The sequence below is a fragment of the Macrotis lagotis genome, chromosome X (assembly GCF_037893015.1).
Source record: "Macrotis lagotis isolate mMagLag1 chromosome X, bilby.v1.9.chrom.fasta, whole genome shotgun sequence".
Taxonomy (NCBI): Eukaryota; Metazoa; Chordata; class Mammalia; order Peramelemorphia; family Peramelidae; genus Macrotis; species Macrotis lagotis.
Window position 1 is genome coordinate 156,627,971 of NC_133666.1, and position 26,990 is coordinate 156,654,960.

The 26,990-nt window shown below is 33.0% G+C and overlaps 1 protein-coding gene across 2 annotated transcripts in view; it reads right to left on the bottom strand.

Moving 5' to 3' along the window:
- Nucleotides 1-26,990, bottom strand: part of SNCAIP (synuclein alpha interacting protein) — a 252,789-nt gene that overhangs the window by 133,291 nt on the left and 92,508 nt on the right. For both annotated transcript variants that reach the window (XM_074207731.1, XM_074207732.1), the window contains exon 2: nt 6,517-6,619. In XM_074207731.1, coding sequence (XP_074063832.1) covers nt 6,517-6,573 — 57 coding nt within the window. In that variant the 5' untranslated portion in view covers nt 6,574-6,619. The remainder of the gene's footprint in view (nt 1-6,516; nt 6,620-26,990) is intronic.

The following is a 26,990-nucleotide window of genomic DNA, read 5'->3' on the forward strand; positions in this document are numbered from 1 at the left end:
GCCGGATGTGGGCTCGGGTGCTCATGGCTCCAGGGCTGGTACTCTGTCCATTGTGCCACCTGGCCATAACTATGATTATTACTATTATTTTTTTTAATTTTAATTTTTTTCTCTCCCCTTTACTTTATCTTTCAAGCAAGTCTATATTTATGGGGGGGATGGGGTATTTCATTTACTCTTAAACTAGAATATTTTATTAATGTAAAAAATTATTTGTACAAAATGAGAATAAATATTAAATAAAAAGATTAAAAAACCCACTTGTTTTCTAATGGTGTTATTATAATTATTATTTTTGAAAATATTATTTTATTTTTCTCACTTGTTCGAAGTTCTTGTTGATATCTGTGAATTTTGAGCCAAAGTAGAATATTAGAAACTGATATGGCTTTATTCATGGGAATGGCACTAAAGAAAATGCATTAACATTTGTCTTGCCACTGAACCCTAAGTATACTGGATTTCTTCACCTAACTTGTTGCTGGAATCTTCTATATAGGCTGTCTTTTCAGTATAATGTGAAATCTTTAAAGACAAAGATCAGCTTATTCTTCTATTTATATCCCCAGGGCTTAGCAATAGTGTTTTATATGTAGAAAGTGCTTAATAAATGCTTTTTCATTCATTTCATTCATTATTAGTTCAGGTTTTATTGATGCTAGCTGGGCAAAAAAATCTATCCTTCCACTTTTGTTGTACCTTTTTATGTTTCAGATGTTCTTTTTAAAAAAAGCTTTCTGCTTATATGCTGATTGCTTTATTTTGACATTTTAAAATCTGCTTTAACTTTTTGTCCTGTTTTAGTTTTGTTTTGTCTACAATAGGATTGCTCCTCCATAATATCCATCCCTATCTCTGGAAATTTTACTTTTGTTTCTTTTTTTCTTTCTTTTGATCTGTTCTTTTTTTAATAGTTTTTCCATATTATTCACATTTTCAATATAATTAAAAATATTTTATGGTTATTCTTTATAAATGTATAATTTTGATAAAATTAAATTCCTTTTTCCATTTTAATTTTAATATTGTTTTGGTTTCTTGCATAGCTGATTCATTGGTACTGTAGAAATGTTACTTATACAAAATGTTTTCCTAGATGTTATCAAGACATTAGTTAATGAAGTTATGAGCTGGAACAAGTGTTTTTATTTACTACATGCTTCTTACATGATTATTTGCTATTTGAAGGCATTGCTCTCCCCACAAAAAAATCTATTGCCATTGTTTTTCATAATTTTGAGCTTTTTTGTTACATTGGTATCAAATGACATATTTGTTAATTGTTTATTTTCCATGTATTCACTGCATATAGGATCTGATGCTATGTTGATAAACTTTGTACATCTTTATTACTTAAGTTGGAATTAATGATTTGCTAAGAGTTTTAAACCTGGAGCAATTTCTTAAAAAGATGAACAGAAGGGGTGGCTAGGTGGTGCAGTGGATAGAGCACTGGCCCTGGAGTCAGCAGTACCTGAGTTCAAATCCAGCCTCAGACCCTTAATAATTACCTAGCTGTGTAGCCTTGGGCAAGCCACTTAACCCCATTGCCCAAAAACCTAAAAAAAAAAAAAGATGAATAGATTTTTTTTATTGTGTTATCATAGGTGTTAAACTGTACTGAAATTTTCAGGTTATGCATTTGACCTTATAGCTGTGGTCTTATGTGTGGGCCAAGTTGTTCCATCCAGAATGATAGCCTACAAAGTACCACCTATGCAGCAGTAACCTCGTGTTCCTCATAGATTTCTAATAGAAGCAATGGTTTGTGCCTGCTTCCCTTGTTCAATAGACACTTCTCTGGATCACCAACATAAACCACAAAATTGAGGAAATAATTAGTTCTCATCAAACTATCATACTAAGTAATGCAAAATAAAAATAACCATGGTTGTAATTTTAGACCTTTGAAATAATTTTCACATGAATTCAATGACAAACCTGCCCAAACCTAATGGTAGAAAGTATTACCTTCACTAAAAGGATGAGACAGGTGAAGAAAAGAGAAATCAACTAATTTTCCAAAATCACACTATCTGTCATCAGAAGTTATTGAACTTCTGATTTCCTGCTCCCAGGTTCTTGTCTTTATACTACACTGACCTCAAGATAATCCTTAAAATCCACAGTTCCTGTTTTTGCTGTGGTTGACCTTACCAAAGACAATCAACCTTGCTTACAATACTAATTCTAAAATTGTAAAATTTGTTAAAAACATTGTAAAAAATTTTAATAATGCTATAAAAATAGCATGTTGATTTTCTGATCTTAAATATAGAAGGTACACATCAAAATCAAGTTTAGTAACTTGGTAAACTATTTCTAACAGGAATGTATATATTAATTTGAAATACAACTTTGAAGGAAAAACATTAAAATGTAAAAAATTATTTTTGGCTACAAAAATTCACATTTTGAACCTTTATGAATCTGTACATCTTCCTCCCTCCACAATGAATCTGCTGGGTTATTGTACAATGTTCTCTGCCCTTTGTGCTGGCAGAGGTCCAGGAATATATATACATATATATGTATATATAAACTCTTCATTGGGGAAAAACGTGCATTGTTTTGGAATCTGAAGACTGTCAACCCTTCTACTGACTTCTGTGTTTTGTCTCAGTAGGTGAAAAATAATAATTTTATAGTTGTTGTGCTTCATAACACAACCTGTATTATAATTAAAACAAGAAAGGAACTCATGACTAAAAGCAAAGAATATGAATTGCAAGCTAGGTTGAGAACATGTGCAAAAAGGATTAGGACTGGAAAACAAGAGACAAGTTTTAGACTTGTATGTCTTCCTTCCTGAACATATTTTTCAAATGAAAAATGCATTTTCCTTCCCTAGAACAACACTTAACTAGTAAAAAGGCATAAGTCCTGTCAGAGACAGAGGATTATGGAGTACTAAAAATAAAGTCATGCCTAATGGGAAATTACTTTTATTTCTATAGTAGTGAATCTATAAGTTGAAACTCTTCATTTTTCAGTTTTAGTGACTGATTGCTCCCTGTGTAACTAGAAAAACAGATGCCTTCATTTGTTTCAATTCAGATTTGGAAGGGATTATTTCGAAGTATTAGAATTTACTTCAGTCTCTTTTCCCATAAAATTCTTAACCACAGTCAAGACTGATGGTGGTCAATTTGACAGTCACTTTTTTATGCTGAACCCAGACCTTAAGGACCAATTCTGAGTTGATAAGCAAGTTAACAAATATTACACTTTTTTGTGTCAAGAGTAAGTCAGACAAAACAGAGAAGTAGGAAATCTCTTTAACTGCCACATTATTCTATACCAGTAGATTTTCCTTTACCTATTGAAATTAATCTTCTTTATATATACTTTGCATTTTTATGTACTGACATATATCATCCTAGTAGAATGTAAATTCCTTTAAAATGGAGATTATTCCATCGTATCTCAATATTCCAAGCATCTGGAACAGTGTATGATTACCGAAATTAATATATCTGTTGGTTCAAATTCCTAAAAGGAGGTCTTTGGAACCTAGCCCTCTTGAAGAGAATTTAATGTGGGTACCAGTTAGTATTGAAATTACTATCTTAAATAAAGATTTTCAAGACTTTGACTGATTTCATTATGAAATTTAATTACAGAATAAAAATAATAAACTCTGACAAATAAAAAAGTTGAACATTTCAAAGAATGTGATTGGTTGTAGAAAAAGGTTAAGTAGGCATATTGACTTAGTCCATCTATAATATATATCCTGGAGAGACCTTTATGTAAATGTGGTAGGGGCTGAAGGGAAGCAGATGGAAGGAAAAGAACTCCATTTTATTTTTCTTATGAAGTGACCTGTCTTGGTTTTTATCAGTTTTGAATACAAAGGTCTGACTTCTCCATCAAGAAATCTCAGTTCCAGTTTGTGACTTGGAGTCACAAATATTTGAATTCAAATCTTGACTCAAATAGGAAACCCTAGTAAGTCACTTAAACTCACTTAACTTTTGTCTAGGTTTCCACATCTGCAAAATGGGGGTGATTAATAGAACCAAGCTCACAAGGTTGTTAAGAGGATCAAATAAGATAACATATGTAAAATATAATATACATTTGTTTTTAAAACATCAAATTCAAAGAGCTAGAATTATAAAGTAGAAACATTTTCTTCCCTCTAAGATCTAGGGTAAAACAAAGATGTCCATTAAAATGACTATGGCTACATATTGTTTTAGAAAAGCTTACAATAAGAAAAGAAGAGACACCGAGAGATAAGCATGGGCAAAAAGTAAAAAGTTATTTTTGCATATCATGTGGTATAAGTGAAACATTTAAGCAACTGAAAATTAATAATCAATAAAGAAAGAGGTTATAAAAGAATCCCATATAAATTATTAGCCTTAATAATTAGTATTTTAATGACTAGGCTTGTTACATGCAGCTTTTCTGCGTATCTAATAACAATAACAAAAAGCAAAAAGAGGGAAAAAAATTCAAAACAGCTTTATAAAATATATCATTAAGCAACAAGATCATAGTAATCACCCACATACCCAATAAAACATTATAGAAATAAAAGAATTACATAAAGAATTAAAGAAATATTAATGACTGTGCCATGTTATAGTGAAGGCACCATCTTATTATTTAGTTGTTTCAATCATGTCTAACTCTTTCTGAGCTCATTTGGAATTTTCTTGGCAAAGATACTGGAATGTTTTGCCATTTCTTCTCCAACTCATTTACAGATGAGGAAACTAAGGCAAAAAAGGTTAAGTGACTTGCCTAGTATCAAACAAGTCATAGGCTCATAAGTGGATTTGAACTCACTTTCCTGACTCTAGACCTAGTACTCTCCATTGTATAATCAAGTTGCCCTGAAAGCACCATACTGCCTAAATAAATTTACAGGTTTTGTGCATCAATTAAAATACAAAATATTAAATAATTTAATATGACAAAACAAAAGCTCAAGAATCTTCAAAGAAATGATTAAAATAATTAAAAAGCAGAGTTAACAAATCTCAAACTATAGTATAGATCAGAAGCAACAAATGAAAGAAATAGTAAAGAGATACCTTTAACAGCCATGAATAAGAGGGAGAATTTGGAATAAGGAAGGGATGGCTATAATTATGATGATAAAAGAAACAATTTTGATCAATAAAATTGAAAAGGATTTGAACAAATCAAAGCAATTTAAATGAAAAGTGAAACATTTAAGTGGAAAAGATATTCTTGCAGTGCATTTCTCTGACAAAAGTCTGATATCTAAGATGAATAAAAAATTAATGTAAATATATAAGAATAAGAATTTCCCAATATATGAATGGCCAAAGGATATAAACAAGATGAAGTACAAGTGATCAAAAATTAAATAAATGTCCTAAATCAATAATAATAATAATAATAATAATAATAATAATAGAAATATAGATTTAAAACATCCCTGAGATTCTACCTCATATACATCAGATTTGCAAGAGGAGTGGTGAGAAAATAAGCACAGCAATCCATTGTTGATGAATTTGTGAACTGATCAAGCCACTGGAGTAAATAATTTGGAATTATGCAAAGAGTGACTAAAGTTACCTAGAAACTACACTATTAGGTGTATATACCCCAAAGCGATCAATAACCAGAAAGTTTCCATATACTACAAAGTCTTTAAAGAATCAATTTTTACGTAGAAAAGACATAGGGGGGAGGAGAAAGATGCTCATCAATTGGAAAATGGCTTAACAAATTGTGGTACATTAATATTATTGTATGTATGAAACAATAAATAGAATAAATACAGAGAAGCATAGGAAGACTTATTAAGAACTGATTTAGGAGTGGCTAGGTGGCATAGTGGATAAAGCACCGGTGTTGGAGTCAGGAGTACCTGGGTTCAAATCTGTTCTCAGACACTTAATAATTACCTAGCTGTGTGGCCTTGGGCAAGCCATTTAACCACCCCGTTTGCCTTGCAAAACTCTAAAAAAAAAAAGAACTGATTTAAAGTGAAGTAAGTAGATAAAGGAAAATAAAATACACAAGGAGCAACAAAATAATGGCTTTAAGGCTGTAAAATTATTATAGCCAGTTTGACTCCCAAAGAAGAAACATGAAAAGGCAACTTCCTCCAATTATTTCCTCCATTATAGATGTGGAATACTGCACATAACATCAGACTTTTGACCTGATCTTTAGTTATTCTGAACTTTTATTGTATTTTTTTTATTCTTTATTGTAAAGAATGACTGGGAAAGAGGTGCTGAAAGAATATATTGGGAATAGAGGTGATTTAAAAATAAAAATATATGAATAATATTAATTTTAAAGAACATATGGGGAGAACAGAATTCACTCTTTTGGGAATAGTAAATATGAGATTCTTACAGTGGGTGAGAGATTCAACTTGATTTAACTATACAGTGCTTTTCAAATCTAAGATTCTATGATGCTAAAAGGCATTTGTATCTAACATACAGATTATATTTGAAAAATCTGTGACTTCAACACTAAAAAAGAAATGATGGTTGATAAAATGATTATACTTACAGATATCTCATCACTAAAATCAATTTCATCCAAATCAAGGTATTCAGGGGCTTCCATTATTCCACTATGAACATTTTGGGTAGGTTAGAATGCTGAGAAATCTCTGTTTCAAAGGAGGAAACAACAAGAAGCAAAAAGGAAAAAAAATTAGTCACTTAACCTCAAGAAACAAATCCAATTTTTACAAAAATTAAACAACAAAGAATTTCAATATTAAAATTCCTACAAAATTCATCTTTTGTAGCTTGTTAAGTTTTATCATTCCAAAGATGAGAAACAAGAAACCATCCTCTAGTCTTTGACTTTGCCTTCCAAGTCAAGGGCTCTCTTCACTTCTCGAACTTTAACAGATAGGGAAATTTGAAGCTAGAGATACATCCCTTAAATTCAGTAAAACTTATGGGACCCAGTTCATTTTACAAGTATCTCATAATAACTCACAGAGGGCCCAGGTAATATAAATATTATATACATATATGTATGTATGTGTGTGTGACCAATGCGTGTATATATTCTATGTATATATGTATGTGTATAATGAATCATAATATGTTTTTCATTTCAAAAAGTTCACCAGATAATTAAGATGACCCCAACTGGCCCCAGAAAAGACTTGAGAAAATAAAACTTTTTACAGAGATATACAATAATAGCTATATATTAGATGGTTGATGTGTTCATTTTTTTTCTGAATGAATTTCTTTTATAGAATCCTGTAGATGTACAGGCTCAAGTAGCTCAAAAGAAAGGCTAGATGTGCAAGTTTGGAGACTCCACCCCTCAAAATTCACATGGTCTATTTAATGCCCAAACTGTGGAAGAGTATTCCAAACTTCCATTGATCTAATCAGCAACAGTGAGAAACATTGTAACTTGATTCTAATATAGTAATATCATTTTTATACTCTTTGAGAATGAAGGACAACAAAAAGATTTACAGGTAGGAAAAAAAAAAGTTCCATGAACTAAATGCATGTGTTTCTTGGGAAAATGGCATTCATAGTCTCAAAAAGAAGCCTTTCAATCTCAACAAGATAAGGAATTTTCCACACATTTTAAACTGAATGGTGAAACGTTTAGTTGAAAAATAGCAAGAAATGGAGGAGAACTGGAGGAGAAATGACATTTAAGTGTTTCAGCAACTTTTTCTTACCCTATATCTCCATATTCCTTTCTCTTCCCTGTTTCTATTTGTTTTGCTGCCAAATGCAACTGCTATGTGTTTCTGTGCTCTTTTACATTTATTTATTTATTTCATTCAATCAAACATTTACTAAGCAATCTGCTATGGGTTGGATAGAATTAACTTGTTTATACTTTAATTATGGTTCTTATAGATAAATATATAATTTTTGTGTTTTGAGTAAGAGACTTTGCTGTAAATGGTGTGGTTATCAGAGGTTATGTGACCACAAAGAATTTTAACTGGCTAGGAAGTCTTGGAGAAATAGAATCTCCAGCCTGGAGAATAGAATCAGTTAACCTTTGATTCAGTTTTTTAAAATTATTTTTTATTAAAACTCTTAATAATAAGCATCCTGAAAATATTAGGTTTGGGGAGGGAAAAGGACAAGCACATGAACCTATAAACCTTTGTCCTGGGCTAAATAAAACCATAAACTATTATTGTTTGTTTTTCATTCTCAAAGAGGACCAAGCTATCAAGGAGAAATCAAGGAGATAAGGCCAAGATTTATCTTGTAAGTAATTGGATTTAAGTCAGGAGGAAGCACTAGGCAATCACTAGCCAATGGCAAGATACAGAGCAGGAGTAATGAAGATGGCCCAGGATGCAGTAAGAGATCTTGATCTTTTGAGCTAAGGTCTTTCTCAAGTCTTAGTTTGATTGAGTCAATACCCAAACAGTAATTAAAACTGGTAGGAATTCTGGCAAAGAATGGCCCCTTTTATCTAGTCAAAAAAACCAAAAACTACAAGTCTATCTGTAGCTGCAATATCTCTTGTATTAGAGGTGTTGGAGGCTAGGCAAATTCTCCATCCTCCCACAAGTAGAGGAGGGAAGAGAGGATCTAACCAGTTCTGCTGAAGCCAGTGTTTGGAAAGTGTATTCAATGGAATTGATATATTAGGGAACATTTTGTGCATAATAAGAATTTCAAGTTTCCTTCTGAGAGATTTTGTCCACAAGATAGAGGGAGAATGTAAAGAATTGTATCACTTAAAAATAAATCACAAACTGCAACCCTTCTGAGTACACTTCTACAAGTAAATTTCAGATCTTTGTCAAAGTAAGGTATTACATTTATTGTAAATCTGCTGGGGTAGTAGAACTGTGGCAAAGGAAGTAGTCGTTCGCACTCTCACCACCCCTGCCCCCTTCCATTGTGGTCTCCAGTCTCATGGCATTGCATCCAGACTAACTTGTGCTCTCTGATATGGCAGATGAGAGCACTTTTTTATATAATATTTGTATAATTCTTAACCATTTTACATATTAACTGGCTATCATTTTTATTAAGTTCCTATTGTTTTAATGTATTACTGATTAAGTTTTTGAGCATCATGCCCCTAATTCCATTTTTCTCATAAACTCTGTATTTTTTATTGTGAAATTATTCATTGTGAATTGCTCTTTGAGAATGCATTTGTCATGTTTGAATCAGAACTGAATGCCTCAAATTCAACTCTCTGGTCAGAGAGGATCATAATATTCAGTACCAGTCCTTTCTGTTGGCATGGGTAAGGTCCTCAGCCAAACTCAGTTCTCTGCTGCAACAGTTGTGTGTAACACTTTTTCTTTCATATCCTTTGTTATCAAGGATGGCTTGTTGAAGTAGAAGAATTTGCTAAGAAATACATTCATGCAAAACCAAAAAGATACTAATCGCTATTTTTTTAATGTAAAGGAAAATCTACAATTGAAAAAATATATAAGAATACTAAACTTTAATTTTTGCAATTTATTCTTTTTCTAACAGCTTTGTTGCTGAGGGCATAATTTTGCCTGAGTGGTCTAATGCAGTCCTCAGTATCTCCCTTAGAATTGCCTAGGGTGATCTCCTAAATCTATCAAGATAAAATACATATTCCCTGTTTGTTTTTCTGGCACTTAATCACCATCAGCAGTAGCAAAGTTTCCCTCATACTTAAGGACAAAAATATTTCTCTGATGGCAGCATTTGAGTTTGCAGTTATATTTGACAAAGTTGAACCTGTTATTTGAACTATACTTTCATTTCCAAGTACTTGCTATTGTCAATATAAACTTATCATGTGCTGTAACTCCATTATCTGAAAGAACTCCATGACTCCTATTTTCATCTAAGTAAATGAGGTCAGACTTTGTTATCCAGAGGCATATATTCCTCACAGTTCTGTAGAAATGAATCACTCATGGTCTAAGGAGAATCATTAATACTAGGTCAGCAATGTTAAAACAATGATTTATTAAAGTAAAACCTGATATTGAGAGCATTATTTTCCAAGGTAGCAATAAGTCAAAAAATTTTTTTCTTCTTAAATGACATTATACTTTAAAAAAGCAAAATATCATTTAAAAATATTTTAATACAGACATGCAAATATATACAAAGGCAGAAATTGTAATGAATTTTTCTTTACTTGAATCTCAAATTATATTTTGGAACAAATAATTCAAATCATTAACATGTATCATTTTCCTTTCCAACCTCCCATAACTTTTCAGTAGGAAAAAAAAGCTATATATCAATATACACACAGTACAAACCTCTGTAAATGATTGTTATATCAACATTAATAAATTCTGAGATATCCCAGATTTTCTTTATTCTATGCACACAGCTAGTATAAAGTTCTTCCAATTCAATGATATTTTAATAAATCTGCAGGACACACTGACTTGCTAACTATTACATCCTCTTCTACTCTATATCATACATTGATGGTGCTCTTAATACCATAAAGCTAGGTGGTACTATAATGTCTTATATAGCATATTAAACCTAGAAGAGAGCTTTTGCAAGAATAAAATCAAGATAGCTAAGGGTAAAAAAGAAAAGTGTCAAGCAGGGAAAAAAGCTTTATATCAAATATCTTAGATCAAAGGAATATTAACAAAATTTTTCAAAATTAGATTTTCAAATAATAAATATAGAAAAGACCACTTCAAATCACTAATCAAAACAACTTGAAAATTGCACCCACAAAATTGGCAAAGATTACAAAAAATAATATTCAATGTTGTAGGGAGAAGTGTGGAAAGAAAGGCTCTTTTTGTTGCTTATTGAGAGAAGAATTAGCTCAACGATTCTAAAAAAAAATTTAGAATAATAGTTATAAATCTGTTGTCTCATTGTGTAAAAATGTCAGTCTGCTATGACAAGATTTGTCTTCTACATCAAAAATGCCTGTGTCACTACTACCTGGTTAGCTCAGTGATTGCACTAATAAATTCCTCTACCTAGATCAACAAATCACAAGATTAAAGGAGAGAGCAATCCTATGGCTATTTGTAAACATTTCCTCTCCTGTCTAAATGGATTTTGAAGCAAATATTGTAAGTTATAAGAGGATCATATTGTTGAACTGTGCTATTTATGTAAAATTTCATTGGTTACCTGACTCAGTTTTATGATTCTTTGTCCTTTATGTATAAAATATCCCTAAAATTTTGATTCAGGTGATAGTTTACAAGTCAGTGTATACTGGCATTTGTAAGTTATGCAGTCCACCCATGGGTTTATTAGTTAAAAAAATACTTCATCTATGGTTGCATAATTTTTTGTCACAGCAAGCAACTAAAAACAAAAATGCCTATTGACTGGGAAATGAGTAAACAAATTATGTTATATGACTATAATAAAATAAATTAAACACCAAAAATTGATGAATATGAAATATTTAGAGAAGAATCAGAAGATTTATATGAATTGGTTATGTATGAAGCAATAAAAACCAGAAAACAAGGTACATGACTACATTAATTTATTTTTTATTGATTTTTAATTTTTTAGGTTTTTGCAAGGCAAAAGGGGTTAAGTGGCTTGCCCAAGGCCACACGGCTAGGGTCTGAGGTCATATTTGAACTCAGGTACTCCTGACTCCAGGGCCGGTGCTCTATCCACTGTGCCACCTAGCTGTCCTATCTACATTAATTTAAACAGAAACTGAATACAGTTATTAAAAAAGCTTAGGAGGGGGCAGCTAGGTAGAGCATTGGATAGAGCACCAGTCCTGAAGTCAGGAGGACCAGAATTTAAATGTGGCCTCAGGTACTTAATAATTACCTAGCCGTGTGACCTTGGGCAAGTCACAACCCCACTGCTTTAAATTAAATAAAAAGGTTAGGTTTGACTTCAGAGAAATATTGAAAAAATATACCTCCCTTATCTTCCACGTAAGATGGTGGCATAAAAGGTTTTAGTTAACCCAACTCCACTGTCAAAATGTCTAGTAAATATTTAAGAGGGAGAAAGTGATCAAATCCATCAATAAAAAAAAAATTATAATTTATCCACCTAGTCTAAGACTGCATTCAGATGACTGGGTGCTTTGATTGATTAAGAATATTATTGGGAGACAGACTTGGGAGATTGAGCCAGTCTCTTGTTTCCACCACTTCTAGCATCAATATGACTATGGTGAGTTACCAAGAGAAGACTATCAAATTACCTAGGAAGGGGGAAACCAGCCTAATTCAGAAACTTAATAGGTCTTAATGATTCAGGAAAAGATGAAGAGAATTGTGAACCAGCAGAAAGAAAAATTGTAATCTTAAAGACTTGAATTTTGTTAAATTGGGTGGAGGTTTCCTGCTCTTGAGATATAAATTGACAAGATGTTGAGAATTATGAATGTAACAGAAACAAAATTTGCAATCTTAAAGGCTACTAAAGCTTGTTGAGTAGGTTCCGAACTCTTGAGATGTAAATCGACTGCCATTGTTTCATTGTTTAAGGTTAAATTTGTATCTAGACCTCCTTGGGTTTCAACTCTCTACCTAATTCCTGGTACAGTAACAGGGAAGGAAATCCACTTTTTGCCTTCTGGATAAGGACAATACTATAAAAATCTGGGTAAGATCTCTGTTCAGGGCCTGAGTGCCTCTGACTTTCTGGCCCAGTCAATTCTGACTTTTTATCTCTGTCTCTCTCTTTCCCTACTGCTTGCATAAGTGTTGTAACTTGTTTTAATAAATTTTTATTTTCTTTCCACTTGCTTTCCCAGGTCTGAATAATTATTCCTCATAAGCAGAACCAAACTCAAGTAGCCAGCTGCTACATTAACTCCCTTACTGCTCAGCAGTGATGCAGAGAAATGTGGGCTTGGGAGTGATGAGATGAGTAGGAGACAAGCTTTGTAAATCTTTTGTTTACTTTGTAAAGGAAATCTTCCTTCATCCTTTCACACCTGAGTGCCTGATCTTCAACCTGATTTGGATTGCATTTTCTGAGGGGGCAGTCATGGCGGACCCACCCTGGAAGACCACCCAAAAGAGATCCCTCCCCAAAGGGAAACTCTCCTTTGAGGGTCACCACCCTCTCCCATGGACTCTGGGAAAGAATTTAAGGAGATGGGAGGGAGGGGCTCATTCTCTTTTACCTTCCAGTCACTTGATGAAGGCTGCTAGCCAATGCAATAAGCAATCTACTTGATCTTCTCTTTAAACTTTTTAACTTTTCTATTACTTTCTAAATACCTTGTAGCTTCCTTTAATAAATCTCTATTTTCTTTCCAAAACCTGCATTCTTGAGTCTGAGTCATGATTCATCATGGGTCAGAACCAAACCCAAGAAACAAATCAGCAGCAACAGTAAGATCAGGCTCTTGAATGACCATTATATTTCTAGCTTGGATGAGTCTCCAAAATTTTTTTACTCATGAAACATATGACCAAACAATAAAACTTGGATATTGTATTTTTAAAAATTTTCATTAAAGAAAACTACTCAAATTCCTTAGAATCAAAGGTCAAGTTGAAAAACATAAAAAGATTTCAATGGTAACCTCTTTTTCTGTGAAGTAATCAGGGTTAAGTGACTTGCCACAGTTGGTAAATGTCAATTATCTGAAACCAGATTTGAACTTGGGTACTCCTGCCTCCAGGGTTGGTAAATCACCTATTTGCCCCTCAAGTGTAACCCCGTGAAACAAACCAAAATGAAACCATTTTTAAATAATAGTCAAAACATGAAATTTCCAGGTAGGGAAAAAAATCCAGAAAACAACCAGAAAGAAATAGCTCAAATACAACTGTTCCTATTTAGGATCACACAAGGCAGTGATGAAACAACTTAAAGGAGTGAAAAACTTGATGTATGAGAAAAAAAAAAGCTTACAACTAACTATTATTTTCTGCAATATTTAAGATAATCTTACAGGGGAAATAACTTTTATTTTAGGGTTTTTTTACCCCCAGGTAATGGGGTTAAGTGGCTTGCCCAAGGCCACACAGCTAGGTAATTAGTAAGTGTCTGAGGCTGGATTTGAACTCAGGTCCTCCTGACTCCAGGGCCGGTGCTCTATCCACTGCACCACCTAGCCACCACAGGAAATAACTTTTAAAGGAAGAGTGGATTTAGAGTTGGGTGAAGTCTTTGAAATACAAATATGGTAGATGACAAAATTCAAGAAAAATACAACTAGTTGAGCAATCATAAGTTGCTAAGAGATGTGTCCCTTCAGAATCCAAGAGATTTATTTCATTTTGTTGATTATAAGAATGTAAATGTGCATGTAAATAAGTATGTAAACATGCTGGGAAAGAAATGAAGAAATAAAAAAAATCAGTTTCTCATTCAAAAAAAAAAAGAAAAAAGAAGGTACAAAGATAAAACAGGAGAAGGAGAATGCAGGCATCCCATGGCCCTCAGTTTTATATCATCTGGGCAAAGGAGGAGCAAATACATTCACAAAAATTTGGGTATGGAAATATATTAAACAAGGGGGAAAGTCAGAGAGAGAAGAGGTCAGATTAAGAAGAAAGATGAAGTTGGGGGGGGTAATAGTCATAAGCAACACAAATTTCAACTTTGGAAGATGGATAATGAAAAGGGATTAAAAGGAAGAAAAAAGTATAGGAACCAGTGGTCAACTCTGTGATGAAAAAAGAAGGGGGAGGGGGATAGTGACATAAGACCACTTAAATTATAGATTAAATAATGTTTATCTAATTCTTTTCTTTCTCTACCTTTTTTCTTCTTAGAGAAGGTTTTAAAGAGAGTAAAAAAATGATGGTAGGAAAAATATACTAAGAATAATAAGGAATATTAATGCATGCATTAAAAGGGTACAAGGAATGAATAGAAAGTAAAATTCAGTGTTATTTACAAGTAATATACTTGAAACATAAACTTATACAGAGAACTAAAAGAGGAAATGGAGTAAAATTCATTGTGTTTCATGCAAAGGCAAAAAAGTAGGGATGGCAATCATATTCTCAGAAATGGCAACAGTTAAAATAAGATATATTTAAAAGAGAAAATAGAAATCACATTGTGCTTAATGTCTTCACATGTAATGAAGTATCAATATTATATACACTTATGTACACACATATTACATATGCAGACTTACATGTCTACATATTTATCAATATCAATACATGTCAAATTTAACAGCACCAAACTGTTCAAAGGAAAGCTAAATGGATCTAAAGGAAAAATACACAACAAAACTATAATTGGAAACTATATTATATAACCTTTGAAACCTAGACAAATCTAAGAAAAAATTAACATAAGCAGACAAATGGGACTGCTGAGTAGCACAGTATATAAAGCACTGATACTGGAATCAGGAAAATCTGAATTGCAGTGCGACTCGGACAAATTACTTTTACCCTGACCACCTGGAAAAAATATGACCCGGGACAAAATTGTCAAAATGTTATATATGATATATTTCTTTAAATTTTTATTTTACAGGTAAAAGTATTTTAATTTATCTGTCCCTCCCATACCTTTGATCCATTAAATAAATTTTAAAAGTCCCTCAGTACATAATTATATACTTAAGCAAAATAGATCTGCATTAATCATATCTAAAATTACAAGCCTCTCTCTGTTAGGAAAGGAGTTCCATGTTTCAGCTCCAATCCTTTGGAAAGGAAAAAAATGGTACAGAACTAGATGGATTTATAAGTGAATTTTAAAATATTTAAAGAAAATATTAATTCATGTAAATTGTTTGCAAAAAAAGAGAAAAAAGAAAGAAGGTATTTTAATCAAATTCCTTCTATCAGAAAAATATGATTCTAATAACCAAACCAGAGAGAGATAATAAGAAAAAGAAAAGTATAGACTCCTATCTCTGGCAAGTACAATTACAAAACTATTGAATAAAATATTTAAAAGAAGGCTACAGACTGTATTTAAAATATTATGCACAATGACTGTATGAAAAATTATACCAGAAATTCAAGGTTAGTTTAATACCAAGGAAATCATTTAGATGAATTATAATGTCAGTAAGAAAAATAATAAAATCTCATGACTATATAAATAGGTGCAGAAGGAGGTTTGACCAAATACAGTATCATTTCCACTTAAAAAAACATTAAAAGCAGAGGAATAAATGAATCCTTGCTTAAAATGTTCAATTGAATTTATCAAAATACCAGGAACTATTATTTTCTGTAATAGGGAAGCACTAGTCTTTCCATTAAGATTAGTATGAATAAGAATATTTATTTCCACAACTCATTTAATATAGATATAGAAATGCTAATTATTGCAATAAAATAAGCTTTAATAATTGAGGGAATAAGGCTATGTAAAGAAATATAACTAATTTTTTGATGACATAACTTTTACTTAGAGAATCTTAGAGATCCAACAAAAATTATTAGAAATAACTGATAATTTCTGCAAAATAACTAAATTTTAAAATGCATTCCCCAAATAATCGTTTTGCTGTAAATTAAAAGGAAAAAGCAGGAGAAAAATGCTTTCAAAAGTAACTAAAATATATTCAATATCTGGGACTCTAAGTAACAAGATGCATATAAAAGTTTTAAGAATATAGTTATAAAACTCTATAGAAATAATAAAATTACTTTATATAGAATAGATCAAAAGAGAATTCAGAAGCAGATATAGACAAGCAGGACTGTTTTATTATTATCTTAATAATTTTAATAAACTTTAGAATTTTCACATAATACCTTAAAAAATTATGCCCTCCTGTTTTCTGTTCTTTTTAATACTGAAATGTTAATAGAATAAATACAGAAGTGAAAAGATAGATCAGAGGTAAAAGAGTGCACCCAAACTTCTACAACCTATAAGTTCAATTAGGATAGAAAGTAAGCCAAATCCTCAAAACAAAACTATTCAAACACAAGTACTTTTACCTGTTTATATATTATCATCATCTGTTTGTTTAAGCATTGTCACATATTTAAGTTCATTCTCAGCTATTAGCATTGTAGATTTTGCCGACTCCTCTGCTATTTTCTAAACACACTGATAGCTATGGTTCCCATAGTAGTAGACAAGATCTTTGTTCCATTGAGAGATAATTGAGGACTAAGTGACAATTGGGTCCCATGAATTTTCTCAGAATTTGAAAAGCTGAAAAGTTCTGTATAAACGTATAATATATGTCCAGCATAGAGTGTAAATTACTTCAGAATAATGATTCTCTTATGCTTAGGATTGAATGTAGGGAAAAGATGTAGAGAATTATGAATGTAGCAGAAACAAAATTTATATTCTTAAATGCTGTTACATCTTGTTAAATGGGTGGAGGTCCCCCTTTTGAGATGTAAATTGTTTCTCATTGTTTCATTAAGTGTAAAATTTGTATCCTGATCTCCAACAGTCTTTAACACTCTACCTGATTCCAGTCCCCAAAGGGAGAAAGGAATTAGCCTTTTGCCCTCAGTGCCTAGATAAGGGGCAGGGCTCTAAAACCCGAATCCGACCTCCTCTAGAGATCTGCTACCCCTCTCTCTCTGGCCCAGTCAACTTTGCTTGACTGCCCTTTATCTCTGTTTCTCTTTACCTAGCTCCCTCTCTCAGTCTTGGCCTCACTCTCTGTCTGCTAGGCCTTTATTATTCTACCTTAAATGCTTCTGACCGTTCTGAAGGAGAAGTTTTTAACCTGTTTATTATATTTTATAATAAAATATGGAGCAGTTTTGGCATCCCGGAGAGCATGCAAATTCCTTCACCTTTTCAGTGGCCTCAGATCTTCTGTCTTTAATCTCTAAATCTTTAATAATTGGCAACAGGAGGGCAGTCATAAAACCGACCTACAATTTTCCTTAATCAGCTAAAGTGAAATAAGTTATCATCAGGAAAATATTAGAAACCAAATGTGAATTATATTAATTTCTCTTATATATGTAGACAAAATATTTTATATGAGAAATGGACCTTTAGTGGGATCCTTTATTAGGTATATATATATATACCTAGGTTACCTTTATTTCTCCCCCTGAATTTGACCTTATAATGCTCCTGGAAATAATCTCACTTATTTCTTGAGATGTCAAGGTTAGTCTGAAAATAGCTCCTCTTTTCCTCTTTCTCCCTTTGTTTTGCTTATTGTTTTCGGTCATTCTTTTCTGAGGATTTAGGGATGAACAAAAGATAGTAGATATCCTCTACAAGTGTATCTGATTTTCAAAAATGAAGTTAGGATCCTAAATTCTAAATATTCAGATCACTGATGTTCCTGCCCTTTTGCTCATCTCTTCTGCTATTTTATAATCTATCCCAGACATGAACTGAATCACTACTTAGAATGATGGAAAGGATAGGAACTAGCCCTTTTTTAGCAAAATGCTCATGTTTTCCCTGCCACAACATAATCATTTTATGTCTTATGAGCGTCACTAATAAACAAAGATCCTGCTTACATCAACAAAGTATTTAATTGGGAATGATGCATGAAAACAGAAAAGCTGACTCTTTCATATGTTATTCTTTACTTATACTAATATTCCTATCGTATCAATATACCTCATATATCAATTTACACTATACTACACAGATTTATTGTCACAATGAAAAGAAAATAAACAATAAAGAGTTCAGCAATATCAATTGCATTACCACTAAAAGGATTTGTATGTTTTGAATTTTCCCTAAAATTTTCTCTCAATTGGTTTAGTTATTATTTCCATACTGTGAATTTCTAAAAAGCAACACTAGTAAATGATATTCATCACTATGATTTATTTTTACATTTATACCTATGTAACAATATTTACCAGTGACAAATCTGTGAAAAAGTTCAGAGAGGAGAAATGGAACATTCTTCTATTTGGGATAAATTGTGGCTAGCATCCATCAACGCCTATTTCTTAAGTGCTTACCATGTCGAATGCCTTGCTGTGGCATAGGGGCTTGCATAGCTCAATGAAACAATGAGCTATGGCATGTTGGGATGTAAGGTCATAGTGGAGAATTCTGACCAAAGGTGATCCACTGAAGAAGGAAATGGCAAATCTCTACAATATCTTTGCCAAGAAATCCCCATGAACAGTATTAAAATGATGAAACATATGACACTGGAAGATAATCCCCTCACATTGGAAGGTGTCCCACACACCCCTGGGGAAGAACAGAGAATAACTACAAGTAGCTTCAAAAAGGAAGCAGTTGAGACAAATATAGCTCAGCTTCTGAGGTATCTGGTGAGGAAAGCAAAATCCAGTGTGGTAAAGATCAATACTTCAAAGGAACCTGCAATGTATGATTCTATGTACAAAGGTGAGTTGGAGGTAGCCAGGCAAGACATATAAAGATTAAACATCAACATCTTGGGTATTAAGTGGATTTAAATGGACAGAAATAGGTAAATTTAATTCAGATGATCATTACATATACTAGTGTAGGCAAAAATTCTGTGGAAGAAATAGAGTAGCTCTCAGTCAATAGAAGGGTGAAAAAATCAGTACTAGTAAATAATCTCTAAAATTACAGAATGATATCTCTTTGAATCCAAAGCAAATCATTAACATCATAGTAAGATGCTGAAGAGGCCAAAGTTGATCATTTCTATATTTTCAGAAATAATACCAAAAAAAATCACATTCATCATAGGGTTATGGATTGTTAAAGTAGGAAATCAAAAGATAATTGAAGACAGAGAGAAATTTGATCTTGGAGTACAAAATGAAACATAGAAGACAATTAAAGAGTTTTGTCAAGATAAGTCTTTGCTGAACCGCAAAGACTTATCTTTTTTTAAATTTATTTTTATTAAAGATATTATTTGAGTTTTACAATTTTTCCCCCCAATCTTGCTCCCCCCCCCTCCGGAAAGCACTCTGTCACTCTTTACTTTGTTTCCATGTTGTAACTTGATCCAAATTGGGTGTGATGAGAGAGAAATCATAACCTTAAAGAAAAGAAGAGAAGTCTAAGAGGTAACAAGATCAGACAATAAGATATGGTTTTTTTCTAAATTAAAGGGAATAGTTCTTGCACTTTGTTCAAACTCCACAACTCCTTATCTGGATACAGATGGCACTCTCCTTTGCAGACAGCCCAAAATTTTTCCCGTTTGTTGTACTGATGGAATGAGCAAGTCCTTCAAGGTTGAACATCACTCCCATGTTGCTGTTAGGGTGTACAGTGTTTTCTGGTTCTGCTCATCTCACTCAGCATCAGTTCATGCAAATCCCTCCAGGTTTCCCTGAAATCCCATCCCTCCTGGTTTCTAATAGAACAAAAGTGTGCCATGACATACATATACCACAGTTTGCTAAGCCATTCCCCAATTGAAGGACATTTACTTGATTTCCAATTCTTTGCCACCACAAACAGGGCTGACATAAATATTTTTGTACAAGTAATGTTTTTAACCCTTTCTCATCATCTCTTCAGGGTATAGACCCAGTAGTGGTATTGCTGGGTCAAATTTTTGTTGCCCTTTGGACATAGTTCCAAATAGCTCTCCAGAAGGGTTGGATGAGTTCACAGCTCCACCAAAAGTGAAATAGTGTCCCAGATTTCCCACAACCATTCCAACAATGATCATTATCCTTCCTGGTCATATTAGCCAATCTGAGAGGTGTGAGGTGGTACCTCAGAGAAGCTTTAATTTGCATTTCTCTAATAATTAATGATTTAGAACATTTTTTCATATGGCTATGGATTACTTTGATCACCTCCTCTGTAAATTGCCTTTGCATAACCTTTGACCATTTGTCAACTGGGGAATGGCTAGCAAAGACTTATCTTGACAAAACTCTTTAATTGCAAATAAACAACAAACAAATCAAAAAGGGTCTCTACTCATGGATATCACCAAATGGTGAATATCAGAAATGAGACTGATAGCATACTTTGCAACCAAAGGTAAAGAAGTTTTAAATAGTCACTTAAAACAAGACCTAGAACTGACTGTGGATCAAAGTATGACCTTATTATTGCAAATTTTAGACAAATTGAAGAAAGTAGGAAAAAAATCATCAGACTATATAGGTATGACCTAAATAACATCCTTACAAATGTGAAGTAGAGGTGATGAATCAATTTAAAGGATTAGATCTAGTAGATAAAGTACCTGCAGAACTGCCAGAACTATGGGCAGAGGTTTGCAATATTGTATAGGAGACAGCAGCAGCAGCAGCACAAAAAAGAAAAAAAATCCCTAAGAAAAGGAAAGGCAAGAAAACAAAATGAGCTTTACAAATAGCTGAAAAAAAGAACAAGAAAGGGAAAGATACCCAATGCAAAATTGTGGAGAATTACAAGAAGAGGTGACATTGTCTTAAATGAAAATAAATAAAAGAAAGCAATAGAATAAGAAATTCAGATTTCTTTTTAAAAATTAGCAGTATCAGGGGACTATTTCATGCTAAATTGGGAGTGATAAAATGTTGCTGTTAAAGTGCTGCACTCAATATGCCAGCAAATTTGGAAAACTCAACAGTGAGCACTATATTGGAAAGATCAATTTACATCCCAATCCTAAAGACAATGACAAAGAAAGTTCAATTAACTGAACAATTACACTCATTTCACTTACCAGCAAGGTTTTCCTTACAATTCAGCAAGTTAGGCTACAGCAATATGTGAACCAAGAAGCATCAAAAGCACAATTTGGTTTTCAAAGGGGCAGAGGAACTAGAGGCCAAATTGCCAACATTCACTGAATTATGAAGAAAGCAAGGGAATTCCAGGAAGAAACTTTTGTCTCATTGTCTGCACTTAAGCCTCTGATAATGTTGTCACAGGAAAATGTGGTAAGTCCTCCAAGAGATGTAAATACCAAATCATCTTACCTGTACACTGAGGAATTTATATATGAGCCAAGAAGGAACAGAACCAAACATGGAACAATTGATTGATTTAAAATTCTAAGAGGAATATGATAAGGTTGTTTGTTATCACCTTATTTATTTAACTTATATGCAAAATACATCATGTAATATATATATATGTACATAGGTTATAGATCTTTGTTTATATGTATATGCATATATGTACATTCACATATATATTCATATATACATACATATATAGAAACAAAGACCTATGACTCCCTGGCAAATGCAGGGAAAAGAAATGGAAGCATGTCAGATTTTAAATTCCTAGGCTCAAAGATCACTCCAGGCAGTAACTATATGCATACAATTAAACGACACTTGTTCCTTGGTAGGAAAGTTAGGAAAAATCTAGAAAGCACACTAAAAAGCAGAAATATCACTCTGATGACAAAGGTCCATAAAGTCAAAGCTATGATTTTTCCAACAATCCAAGCTGTGATAGTAGATCCATAAGGAAACCTAAGCGCTGTAGAATTGATATTTTCAAATTGTGGTGCTATATAAGACTTTTTAGAGTCCCTTTAACAGAGAGGAGATAAAAATCAGCCAATACTAAAAGAAATTAATTTAGGTTATTTACTGGAAGGACAAAAACTAAAATTGAAGGTTTAATACTTTGGCTGCATAGGGGCGGCTAGGTGGCACAGTGGATAGAACACCGGCCCTGGAGTCAGGAGTACCTGTGTTCAAATCTGGTCTTTGAGGTCTTGAAGAGTTGGGCAGGAATGGCAAATACCTTAATAATAACATGAGTTAGACACATAGAAAATTTATTCAAAGAATGTTTAAGTTGGAAGTGACTTGAAAGATCACTGAGTAAAATTTTAAGTAGTTCTTCATCTTGTGCCAAGAAAAGGATTGAAATCTAGAGAAAGGAAAGTCAGGATTTCTTTTTCCCCGTGGTTTGGTTCTTAGAATTTATATAGAGAATATGTGTAAGATGGGTAAAGCAAGAGACAAAAATGGAAAGAGAATGAAATGAGAATCAGGTGCAGCTATTAGAGCATGCCCAGAATGCTGAGAAGTCGCTTCAACTCAGTGCCATTCATCTGAAACATTCACTGAAATGTTTCCAAATACCTCTGAGCTTCACAATGCTTCACATGGCAAGATAAACTAGGAAAAGAAATGCCAACCTGATATGTGTTTTTTAAGGATCTGCTATAGTCTAGTGGAATATTCCAAGATTCCAATCCATAATCCTTGAAAGATTATGCCAAGGACAGAAATCTTTAAGCATCTCTTTTAAGTACGAACATTTCTACTAGGACATAGAATTGTCCTCAGACCCTAGAGTGAGTTCTTTTTTTTTTTCTATGTCTTCTATAGTGGCAAACCTTTACTCTTCAAGAAGGATAGTTTTGGTTTTTGGAAGTTCCTTTAAAGAAAAATCTGGAGAATAAAACGAGTGACCAAACTGAGACAAAGTGTTTATAGCCAAAAAAAAAAATGAGGTGTGAATAGCTTATAAAGCTGTTCTCAAGGCAGATCCAAAAGAGGTGCTCCCAAAGGATGTGGAACATTGCAGAATATGTGCATAACTTCCCAATGTAACTACTTTAAATGACAGCACTCCTTTAAATGTACAAATTCTGGTATATAGGCTCTTAAAGTCATGTTGTTTTATAGCCAAACTTCACAAATATTGCTTCACAGAAATAAAAAATGTCTTCCTTCTCATTTTACAAAGGGAATTATACTGAAAACTCATGTTTCTGTTTCTACTAAAAAAAACTACTGCTGCATTTACTAATTTACTAATATATCCAATATTTACTAATATACCAATAGCAAAATACTTAAAAGTATATCATATTGTTAAATGAGCCTATATATTTGAAGATGAGATAACTTTATTAATATTACAGCATTTTTCTAATCTCTTTAATTCACAAAATTTGGAAAACCAAAATCAGTGTATATCTAGCAAAAAGATTCCAAATAACTATCTGTTCTAAGCAGGTAGAATATTCAATTTTTAAATTCTATTGCAAGATACTAGAGTTTATTCTGTAAAATGAGTTCAAAATCCATCATAGGAACTAAATAACTAGCAGACTTGTGTGAAAAAAGTGAAGATTCAATCTAAAAATGTTGTCTTCAGTTGGCAGTAGTTGTGCTGGCAAGGAAGTAATTTGTTCTAGATGTTAAATTAAGTTTCTATCACTTCTTGATTCAACAATAGCTGGAGTCATAGTAAAAGCTATAAGCCTAGTCCTAGAGTCCTTAAAATGATAGAGCAAGAATATCAGTTGTAAATGAGCCAACAGACTACAAATAAAAGAGAAATAGCTTGAGAGAGAATTTTTTAACACTGTGACACTTGGAATACAAACTTTGGTTTTTTAAAAGCACTTGTATATGCCTATTATCTGATTTTATTCCTAATCATTATGGGAAGCAGGCAGAGTAGACCACGTACATTTACAGAAAAGGAAACTGTCAAATATTACAGTTCAATTACCTGATCTGATCAAAAAGCAAGTAAGTGCTGATTTCAGAAGTAGATTCCAGTCCAATGCCAAGCAGCCATGGCTGCTTCCAATAGCCCACACTACTTCATTGAAGCTACCTTATAATTTTCTTCCCATCTGATGTCAGATTTTTTTAGTCTTAAATTACACTGTTCCAGAGAGATGGAGTCTTTCTAAGGCATTGCTCAAGATTGATTATTACCATTTTGTTTTTCCAACCAGAGAATGAAATTTGAGTTCACTGTAAAATGTCAACTGTCATAGTCTGTACAAAAATACAGATTAATTTTTACAAGGTACCTTTCTCTCAAGGATTGTAATGATCTTAAAGATAATTTGCAAAGGATGTCTAACCACATTTTTTAGCAGTATAATAAATATTTGCAAATTTCTTACCAATTTGAAAAAGGTCACAAATGTAAGCTATAATCATCTCTCTCTCTCTCTCTCTCTCTCTCTCTCTCTCTCTCTCTCTTTCTCCACATTTATCTCACAAAGGGCTATTTTAAAATTCTTCATTCTGTCCAAAATGCATTCAGCAAAGCTACAATTATGTAAAGAAGTTCTAAAATAAAAAAATTTAAGTATTAAATTGACCTTCACATGTAAAAAGTATGATTTTGACCAATCTTCTATGAGACAAGTTCCATGGGGGAAAGGTTGTCTTTCCAGTTCATATCATGTCTGTTTTGAGTATTCTCATTTTGTTCCTATTGTAACCAATGTCAGATTCATTAGATGGCCTCTGAGTTTAGAGTTGTAGTTCCTAGTCATCAACATGAATTTTTATTTGTCTGAAGTTACCTGGGTCATAGTAAAATGCTCCACTCAACTGAACTCTAAAGAGCATACTATACCGTAATGCATCAACAGGATAAGGGTTGAGGATTAAAAGAAAATTGAAACCAAGATGATAGAAAAACATTATTATAGACTGACCAAAAAAAATCTAGTAAAGAAACATGGGAAGAGCAGTGAAGAGGGAACAAATAATAACCTCAAAAGGCATCCTGATTCGAAATGTGGAAGGAATGTTTGGTTTCCATGTCCTCAGGAAATAGACTCTCTACAGTATAACCTGTCAATTCTAAATGAATAAACAATATGTTCAAAGAATTAGATGATACTTAAAATGCAATTAAAAGCCCAACTCATACCATTTTATAGTAAAGTGAAAACGTCTGGGGAAACAAAAAGGAAACAATAAATTTGCAGGAATGGGAAAGCTGAGCATGAGCTTCAGCCAGTAGTGTCTTGCACTGTTTTCTGGAAGGAAACTATGGAATAGCCTGGGAACAGACTAGCTTTCTCGGCTATGAACAGGAAGCTACCAAATCCAAATTTCACATTTTTGGCTCACCTGTTTTGCACTGAATGTTACAAAAATTATTTAATGTATACAGTTGCTTTCTCTGACTATTAGTAAAGAAAAATTTGTGTATGATTATTGATTAGTCCAGGGTTCAAGTTAGAGAAAAGGAAGCATAGCAGTGACAAGGAAGGGGAGAATCTAAAAAGAAGTCTACCTGCTTCTTCATTCAAACACAGCTAATTATTTGGAGGATAAGTCACTGATCTAAGTGCAAATAATCTCCTAGTCTTCTTTTATCTGTACACTGAATAAAAAAGATGGTGACCCCATATGTTACCTCCACTCATATTCTACACCTGGTCCTCTTCAGACTAAACTACCTCTGTGGACTCACTTAGAATTTCCCATGAAGACCACCCAGAAACTTCGGATGTTCTGAAGTCTTCCTGCTTTATTAACTATACAATATAAGGTGTTGCCTTTGAACTTCAAAACCCTACAGAATTCAGGCACTGGTTACCTTGACAATTCTTCCCTTCTTTGCACCTCACAGCTGCAGAGATCTTCAGAGGCCCTGCTGGCTAATGAGATCCAGATTGGATGTTTGAACAACTGGAGTGCTTTTCTCCCTCAGAGGAAACCTCAATTTGGAAACATCCTTTAATTGAACTGTAGCATAACAGATCCCAACATTAAGAGTTGATATTAAGAGTTACAAGATCTTAGGACTTTATATGAATTAGCTATAAACTCAATTAGAATAATGATATTTGCAAATTTTACACTGGATCTAAATAGACTCTAAATTGTGGGTCTGAATAACTTTGTGTGGAAAAACTCCCACAATCAATGTCGACAAAGTAAACCTGTTAATATTGCATTATTTTTAGCCTGAGCATATGCTCTGAATTTTAATCCTTCATGTTCAACTTCCTGTTGATTATCTTTATGAGGAAGTCCTAACACCTAAATCCAACATGTTCAAAACTGAATTATTCTTCTTCCATACCAAAAGCTCTCTCCCCCTAGCCTATCTACACTGCCTTTTCTCCAATTTATTAAGCTCAAACCTTGATGTTAGCTTTTTGCTTTCTCCTTTTTTTTCTCTCATTCAATAAACTGTCAAGTGTTACCTTTGAACTATTTCTTTTATTTATCTAATTTTTCCCCACTCCTACTGCCACCAATCCTAGATCAGATTTTACTTACCCATGACTTGGGTATGTCAAGTTTCATTATAGCAAGGGCTATGTATTATGCTAACTTTGAATCTCTCCCCTAGTACATATCACAGTAATTTGCACATTGATTTGACTACAATTAAGTAGTCACTTAATAAACATTTGTTGAATTGAATTGAAAATTGATTTTTCTGCTTCCAGTTTCTCTTCTCTCCAATATAGCCTTTTTTTCTTTCTTTCTTTTCCAATTACATGCAAAGATAGTTTTCAATATCCAT